General features: G+C 42.5%; 2 protein-coding genes across 4 annotated transcripts; both read right to left on the bottom strand.

The window, feature by feature from the left end:
• Window positions 1-282: 282 nt before the first annotated feature.
• On the bottom strand, window positions 283-1,830 carry LOC115677324 (ribulose bisphosphate carboxylase small subunit, chloroplastic 3-like). Its single transcript, XM_030600465.2, has 3 exons — window positions 1,272-1,830; window positions 1,020-1,151; window positions 283-720 (listed from the first exon to the last, which is right to left on the bottom strand). The coding sequence occupies exons 1-3, from the start codon at window positions 1,416-1,418 to the stop codon at window positions 490-492; spliced, it is 510 nt and encodes a 169-aa protein (XP_030456325.1). The 5' UTR covers window positions 1,419-1,830; the 3' UTR covers window positions 283-489.
• Window positions 1,831-2,684: 854 nt separating this feature from the next.
• Window positions 2,685-7,933, bottom strand: LOC115677323 (VIN3-like protein 2). 3 transcript variants are annotated; one of them, XM_056320835.1, is made up of 5 exons: window positions 7,893-7,933; window positions 7,457-7,547; window positions 6,147-6,819; window positions 4,369-4,688; window positions 2,685-4,118 (listed from the first exon to the last, which is right to left on the bottom strand). In XM_056320835.1, exons 2-5 carry the CDS (start codon window positions 7,479-7,481, stop codon window positions 2,947-2,949), a joined length of 2,190 nt encoding a protein of 729 aa, XP_056176810.1. In that variant the 5' UTR covers window positions 7,482-7,547; window positions 7,893-7,933; the 3' UTR covers window positions 2,685-2,946. The 3 variants fall into 3 exon arrangements, with proteins under 3 accessions (XP_056176810.1, XP_056176811.1, XP_030456324.2); XM_056320836.1 differs by lacking the exon at window positions 7,893-7,933 and adding an exon at window positions 7,742-7,880 and having other exon boundaries at window positions 6,147-6,816; XM_030600464.2 differs by lacking the exon at window positions 7,893-7,933 and adding an exon at window positions 7,742-7,880.
• Window positions 7,934-8,344: the final 411 nt, after the last annotated feature.

Here is an 8,344-nt window from a genome sequence, read left to right on the forward strand (position 1 = left end):
TATTTAGTATACTTTGACTTAGCCACCCTGCCTAAGTGAATGCGAAGGAAAAGTTGACAACAATGTCATATGAATGGCTATTTTGTTTTGTTCTCAAGGGAGATGAATCTCTTATGCTCGACGGACCTCGGCACAAGATGCCACTAACTCAGTTTGGTCCATGAGGATGATAGCTTTCTTCTGGCAGAATGTTAAAAGTTTTCATGCATGTCTCTGCTGAGGCTGAAGAATATCTGGTAAAGAAGAGAAGGACATGCAGGTCTCACTTGAGGCCGAAACTCATTCAAACAAAATGAAGTCCCTCCTTTATTACTCTAAAACCTCAATTCATCGTCCAAAAGCAAACAGAGAGGAACATCAAACATCACAGACATTCCTACATTTCAACAGTAAACGAAAACACGGGTTCCAGATATTGCGATCTGTCTCGAAGTTGAAGACAGTGAAGAGTTATTTGATTGAAGCATACTTTAAGCGATGCCCTGTGGTTCAAGTCGAGGCAGGTCTCTGGATGATAAAGGCCATGCACTGACCTTGATTCTTGTTGTCAAATGCCAGGCAGCGAATGTAGGCATTTGGGTAGGCCTTCTTGCACTCGCTGATCTCGTGAAGAACTTGGGAGGCATCGTTGCAGCCGAACATCGGCAGCTTCCAGAGCGTCCAATACCGCCCATCGTAGTACCCCGGCATCCTGCTATTTTCTCTATGCACGTACCCCACCTTCCATAAGAAAGATTGTCAATTCAGAACACAGATCACTGACAGAATCGACTTGCCAAAAAGTTCCGATCTGAAGATTTGATACAGAAAGATCGTCCTCTTTTTTTAGTACGCAGGTAATAGGATGACTCATAACAAGCCCGATTGGATCAGCTGATTAGGATTGTAAAGTTTGAACTTTGGCCAAATGTCTTGAAAATATTGATTCCCTTTATCTTGCTCTGTATTAGAATGAATCGAATTACTGTTTACGGAAGTACACAGATTATGGGATTTGTGATCTTAGTTACATCAAGTACCTCATCGAATTCGAGGCACGGGACCCATCCTTTCTTGAGCATGTAGTCGATCTCCTTGGCAACTGAATCATCTGATAGAGGAGGGAGGTAGGAAAGGGTCTCGAACTTCTTGTTGTTGATCGGATTCCATGTCTATGGAATGAAACAAAAGCAATTGAATTGCAAAAAGAGGAAGCTGATGGTTAAATGGCATGAACTTCAGTGCAAGCCCAGAAGAGCTTTAGATCATTTGATTATCTGGGCAAGCATTACCTTCATGCAGTAAGTTTTAGAACCATTGGAGACAGTTCTCTGGCGCCATCGTGCGGAATCTTTTACCGGGAGCAGCTTAGATTGCTTTAGTTGCAAGCCGACGTAGCCTGATACGACGACCGGAGCGGTAAAAATCGATGCAGACATACTCAACGAGTACCCAAAGGAAGAGTTTCTGAGATCGGTGAGAGAACAGTGGAATGAGCAGCTGTTACAAAAAGCTTTGGGATCAAGAGCTAAATCCTGTGGGTAGTGCACATGGTTTCTGTAATAAAGGACAAGCCTGGTCGGCGAAGCTGCTCATGGTTTTGGGGTTGTCCTGGAAGGCAAAAAGGTACGAGGTCCACGAGGGGATGGTGAATTTTTCCATATATAATAAGGCTTCGATGTTACCACCACTTGAGCTGCTGCTTGTTTTTTATTACTAGTTGATCGCTCGGCTCCTCTGTGCACCTTGGACTTTTCTTTGGTGCTTTAAGGCTGTATCTTCACCCTATTTTATTCAACCACCTCCGTTGGTTCCAGCTTAAAATAAGGATGCCTTGTTCCAACTGCACAAGCTAAGTTGGTCACAATCTACCAGTTGAACTTCGCTGCACATCACTGACCAATAGCTAAAAACAAGTTTAAGACCCCGTTTGTTTCACGAAAAATAAATGATTTGAAAAACTTTTTCCTAAAAATGATTGATCTTGTATCGCTTATAAAAATAAATTAAAGAAAAATATTTTTATCTTACACGAAAAAGTTTGGACAAATTTTGTTGATAATGACCAAAAATTTCATTGACTAATTATTTTAAACGACACAAACGATTATTTATAGGAAAATATTTTATAAATCATTCATTTTCTGCAAAACAAACGCACCCTAATTGACAACAAATAAGGAAACCAAATCTGGAATCACTTTGGCTTCAGTATTGTAGTTCCAGAACTAAGGTGATCTGCTACTGCCACTTACTAAGGAGCCTACTAAGGAAAGCACAGGTCACTGTGTCTAGCAGCAGTTTTATCTCCAACTTCATGAGAACCATTGGCACGGTTCAAATAGACCGTGGATGGAGAGATTAGAACAGGAAACCTAGCCGGAGCTCATTTCTTATGCAAACATTACTTCTACTCAAGTGCCATACTAATTCACTTACAGCAGAACAAAGAGCCAAGGCCTAATACTTTGATCCAAACCAACTGAAACTCGGAACAAATTTCAAAACCAAAATGTTGACGCATGTTACAACCAAAGACTATCCCTAAGCCCTCTTGTCGAGTATCATGTCCTCCCTAAAACTTGAGTATCCACGAGCCTTTAAAAGCAATTGTCGATGTCTAGTTAGGCGTGTCGCAAGTTGCAACCGCCAAAAGAATGAGTGGAGGGAGAGAGGAAAAACAAAATAGGATGAAGGCACCATAGTAGCAAGAAGGATTATCAGAAAAGAGATGTCCTCCACGATAAGTAAAGGAACCACTGTAGGATTAATGTCAATGTTCTGTAAGGCGAAAGAAAATCTACTTAAATGCATTCTACCGCTGTTACAGCATCGCATAATAACAAATGCTGGTGATAAAAATAATTTTAACAATGTTCATATGAAGAATCATGATTCAAAGAATTTCAGTGAGGGAAATCTAGCGGATCCAAAATTAAAAGCATCAACCCCCATTGAAAAGAAACTTCAATGCCAGAGCTTCATGCAAAACCCAGACGGCACAACGGACGACGCTTTGCTTGATATGCAGTCTGAGAATGCGTCAATGAGCTGCTCCGCAAGAGACTTGGGATCTCCTATCAAGGTATCTATAAACACCTTCACAACCCTTACCTCCTGTGGCGTTGCTCTCAAGCTATACCAAGTAAGAAATTTCTGCCTGAAGTTCTTCTCAATATGTCCCTCGCACTCTAGCCATCTAATCTTTTTCACATAATACTCAAAATCCCTATCAGAATGAGCATTCGCTTCACATTCCTCATCCCGACTTTCACTGCTTCGCTTTTTCGATGTACTTCCATCTTGCGGACCATCTCCTTTCCCATTCCCAATTTCCAAATCTCTGTTGCTCGGTTTCAATCTCCCGATCCTTCCTGGTCCGTCCCTAGAAGTCTCCAGCTTACAAGGAGTAATGGGTAGTGCAGATTCTAAGCTCCCACCGAATGGGACACATTCCATGTTAGCCCTAGCATGAATATTCGACCCATTATCAATGTTCATTGCCTCAATCATTCTGTCTTCTTGTGTGTGCTTGTTTTGTTCGTTCAGGATATGGGGCAACGATCCGGTGATCCGCATATCACAGTTCTCCTCCAACAAGGGTACTTCATTAAGACCAACTTCTTGACGTAATCCTGTGCCATCAACAGCAGAATCAGGTACCAATTTCTCAGAATCCTTGCCATAAGATAGATGCTTCATTAATTGACTATCCATTTTGGTGTCACACGTACCGATGTTATTACTTTCATCTTCCACCGATGAAGGATTGGAAAGGCTACTACAATTTGTAGCCGGGCTTTGGCTTCTTTCTGCTACTGAATGGTCTGAGGCTTCATCAGCAACAGCACTCGTCGAAGCCCTAACTTCACATGTGCCAGATTGGCATGTACCATCAAATGCTGCAACTTTGAAAGAATACTCAGTGTCCGGATTTAGTCCTGAGACTATAAACCTCATATTTGGGGCCAGGGTGCATGTGGCTTCTTCTGGATATTGTACATCGTATGATTTCCGATGCCACAAGGTGTAATGAAGAGAATCATCAGGTGAATGATCTTCGCAACACAACATCACAGTGAGAGATGTAGTGGTAATATTTTCAAATCTGACCATGTCTGGGACTATCAAAGTCAAGCCTGTGCAATGTACACAAAACATATATTTTGAACTTTAGCCAGTTCCGTGACAAAGGATATCAGACAATCCAAGTTCCTTACAATGAAACAATGTTACTCGCAGAAGTAAATAGATGCAGCATTTGTGACGAGATAGACAGGATATAAGATCCTTCGTCAAGGATATCATCCGAAGCAATCACCATGTAAACAAAAATCCAGATATGATTTTCCAAGCACAATCATCATCTACAAATGGAAGATAGGATACCTTGTCTCGCAGGAATTGGAGATGAATGCAAGTTGGTGAGAGAAAGCATGGAGTTCAGCGCATCCACAGCATAAGCGCATAACTTCTGAACCTCCGGTCCTGTCGAAAGCCTATTAACAATTCCCCTACCGATTTTTGCAGGTAAACCAGTCAGAGGACCTACGTCAGCCTCAAGCTTCTTCACAGCCTCATCGACAATTTCGTAACACTTCCGATACTTCTCTGTTCCCTTAAGAAGCTTCTTGCTTAAAGCTACACGGTAGCATAGTATATCCACTCGTCTGGTATCTCTCGCAGTCATCAATTGCTTTCTCCAACATCTGTTACAGAACTAACACGACCGCAATCAGCTCAAACTTTGTTGAATTCGCACACAACAACCATAATTTGATATTCTCAAACCTCATTCTTACAACATTCACAGTAGAGGTGCAGTTTCCCTATGATCTCACAATCAATTAGGCAATGATATCTGAAAAACCACCATCTGGCAGTCACCATTTTCTTGACTGCATCAGGAAACACTCAAGAATAGCTAAAGGGCTTCAGACCGATTCAAGAGAGAGTACATGAAAATGAATACCACAGCACACCACAGCACCATCGAAATATGGCAAGATCCAATATATCACTCATGTTCCTTCAAAACGGACCACTATTTATGAAGCCCCACCCTCAAATAAAAAGAATAAGAAACTCCTCTTTGACAAATAAATTGCAGAAGCTAATTTTCTCTCTAATACATGCGCATAATTCCACAGGAATCACATCATTTCCCACATCAGATACTTAGCATCAGTTCACATCAAAGGGGAAAACCTCATCAGTGCATATTCTCCTAACTCTGAAATTTGATTGTTTCACATAACATAATTCACCAATGGAAATTTTTAAAATAAAAAATGAAAGGGTCATTGATTGCGGACAATCCAAATGAAGAACACCAGAAAGTAAGCTTGACAAAAAGCAAAAGTAACTTTGTCAGGAGTAATTGACAATCATAGGAATTGCCTGGAGGATCTGACAAGAAATATGTGGTGCCTCTTGGATCAGTAACAACTGGGGGTAGTGGTACCATTGCGAGAGCAACTAGTTAGGAACAGAAAGGAGATCCACCAACAGATTCCTCCCAGTTGAGTACGAGCTTAAAAGGACTAGGCTCGAGAAGCAATTGTGTCTCGCAATATAATTGCTAAGACAATTGATACATACATGTAATCTCATGAATTTGAATGGTGTTGTCTTTCCATCAGCTAAGTTGGAGACTGACTATAGCTAATGTCTCATCTGCGTGGTCCACCATGCCCCCAACACAAGCAAGGATTCTCCTAATAATACTCGGTATTCCAAAATCCGTAATTTGGACTCCAGCACTCAACCAATGTAACCATAGACAACTATAATCTGGAGAAATTATCAGCCTTCAATAGGAAGCATTACTATATCAAGGTCCTCAACATAAAAGCTGATCTGTTATACCCCCACTCGTTTAACACCCTCGTCAACTAGAAAACAACCCATCTAACATTTGGTGAGCGACACAACAGCAACGTCATTGTCTCTGTGGAGTGTGGAGGATAATGTCATTAACTTTGTGCAATCTAGTTGAGAATTTGTTCAAAGAGATATCAATTGCGAACGTGAATCATGTGATCATGCGCAAATAAAACAGAGTTGGCGAAGGGGACACCCCATCAAAGAAAAGCGAACTTCACGCTGATTCACACAGTTCATCAGGAGGCACAGACAGGCTCAAAATGTAGGAAAAGGGATCTTACCCGAGCAGATCATTTACTTTTCCACAAGATACACAAGAAAAGCACCCATCAACTCCTCTATGCCGCCCATCCATTGCAATGCCAGACTGTTCATGTTTCAAAGCACATTCAAGGTGGCATGACATGCCACATGAATCACCATGAGATGGAGGCTCTGAACTGCAAATCAGCCAAAGACTAGGATCCTTGTTGTCATCATACAGAAAACATATGCAGCATGAACACCTCTTGCAGAATCGGTCCTCTCTGCTTAAGGTAGCTTTGCAGGCTGAGTTCTTGCAAAATACAATAGTGCCAGTGTCACCACCAGCATTGTTGATCGGAACATTGGTCGATGTAACCGGAAGTCGAGATGGATTTTCAGCTTTTCTCTGCCTCTTCAAAGATCTCGGGCTAGGCGAAGATTGTTGTTCTTGCTCCGCTGTGGCCTCGGCTGCGCCTAATTTCTTTTCAGATATGATTTTCAAAAGTTGCTCTATGATTTTCAGCTTCGTCAGACCCGTATATTTCCTTTCTTTTCCCATCTCCGCACAGAGGACCTGGAGAATGTCCTGCCGGCTCCATGCTTGGAGTGCTTCGGCGGCACCATTTGGCCACTTGGACACATGGTGAACGAGCTCTCTCTTCTCGTCCACACTCAACTTGCTGCATTTAGACGGGTCAAGCAGATCTTCTGGAAGATAAAAGAGAAAATGAGATGACCACAAAACTGCAGAATTAAAAGAGCGCAACTCCCCGAAAAGGTCCTCAAAAAATAAGCAAGAAAGAGAAAAAACATAATGCTAATTCCCCACAAATTAGAATGATCATTATCATCGTTTACAAAATGACACAATTACCATCACCCTTAGTCCAAGATTGAGTCACTGTTTCATTTTCATACCAAAACTCCAAAAAAAGTCAAACCAAAATCGGTATTATTGGCATTGGAACAAAAGTCCTCAGCTGATGAGGAGAAACCAAACCGCAAGCTAGAAAAATACAAACTTTTCAGATTACCCATATAAAACAGCACTGTAGGAGAAAGAATTCGAGAGGAATGGAAAGATCGATGATTACCAACAACTCTTACGAAGCAAACCGGAAGCTTTGATTGACAATGAACGCGCCGGAATCACACATTAACACGCCATTCATGTGCCAAACAATCATGCAACTCGAGCAATTCCAGAAAAGCCAAGGCCAACCGAAACCGTCGATGACCAGCCTCAAAAACCAACTCCAAAGAACACGGCAACACAACACCCAGAACCCAATCCAGGCACAAATTTCCGACACCGGAGATGAATCGAGCGACAAAAGTTAATTACCTTCGAAGGAAGTGTCCGTGGACATTGCTGGACGAGAAAGAAACCGATCGGCTCACCGCATTACAACGATAAAAATCCAAACTTTCACGCCCTGCAAAGGAAGGAAACCCACAGGACGCACTGAATAAGGAGCAAAAGCGGTAAAAAAGAAACCAAATTCCACGAGAATAAAATAAAGCCCAGGAGAGAAAGAAAAAGGGAGGGGGGGCGGGGGGGATTGTGGGTATTGCGGGTGGGATAGAGAGAGAGAGAGATTGGAAAGGAGGGAGGGGGAACCGCAAGTACCGAGAAAAGGACGCATGAAATTCTGCCATGAGAACAAACAAACCCATGAACGACCCTCCCTCTCTCTCTCTCCCTCCCTCTCGCTCTATCTCGCACAAACGCACAGGCGCAGGCACGCGAGAAGGTGAAGGAAGGAAGGAGGAGAAGGAATCGTGGCTCGTGCTGCCGTTTGGGTTCCGGGAGGACCCAAAGACCGAAGCAGGACAAGTGGGGGGAGGAGATTCGATGAGGACTGGTTCTTGCAGAGAGAGAGAGAGAGAGGAGAAAAGCAGAGGAAACGAGGCTAGAGAAACGGAGTCATGGAGGCTAACGCACACGCAGGCAAAGGCCAAGATAAAAAAAAAGCGGCTGATGATGCATCATTATGCATGTCCGCTTCCTCCCCTTCCCTTCCTCCCCCTTTTCCGATTTTCCCCCCCCCCCTTTTGTTTTTTTTTTTTTTACCTCAATCGTTTCTCTTCTTATGTGTTATTCGGGGTTAACACCGTGGAAAATCTAAACCCGGTATACCGGTGACAAATTTACTTGACAAATTTACCCTTTATTAGTTTTCGTTAAATTTTACCGTCAAATTGCTAAGTTGGATGACACGTGACAGTTGAC

This window comes from Syzygium oleosum, unplaced genomic scaffold (assembly GCF_021117445.2).
Source record: "Syzygium oleosum isolate NSW1041296 unplaced genomic scaffold, Sole_v2.1 Sole_v2.21, whole genome shotgun sequence".
Lineage (NCBI taxonomy): Eukaryota > Viridiplantae > Streptophyta > Magnoliopsida > Myrtales > Myrtaceae > Syzygium > Syzygium oleosum.

Excerpts from the sequence above, each read along its gene's own strand:
- LOC115677323 (XM_056320835.1), bottom strand. The coding sequence starts at position 7,481 with ATGTCCACGGACACTTCCTTCGAAG. Across the intron at positions 6,820-7,456 it reads CACGGACACTTCCTTCGAAG|AAGATCTGCTTGACCCGTCT; the intron begins GTAATTAACTTT and ends TTTATCTTCCAG. Across the intron at positions 4,689-6,146 it reads AAAGTAAATGATCTGCTCGG|ATGTTGGAGAAAGCAATTGA; the intron begins GTAAGATCCCTT and ends GTTCTGTAACAG.
- LOC115677324 (XM_030600465.2), bottom strand. The coding sequence starts at position 1,418 with ATGTCTGCATCGATTTTTACCGCTCCGGTCGTCGTATCAGGCTACGTC. Across the intron at positions 1,152-1,271 it reads CTAAAACTTACTGCATGAAG|ACATGGAATCCGATCAACAA; the intron begins GTAATGCTTGCC and ends TTCATTCCATAG. Across the intron at positions 721-1,019 it reads CGTGCCTCGAATTCGATGAG|GTGGGGTACGTGCATAGAGA; the intron begins GTACTTGATGTA and ends TTCTTATGGAAG.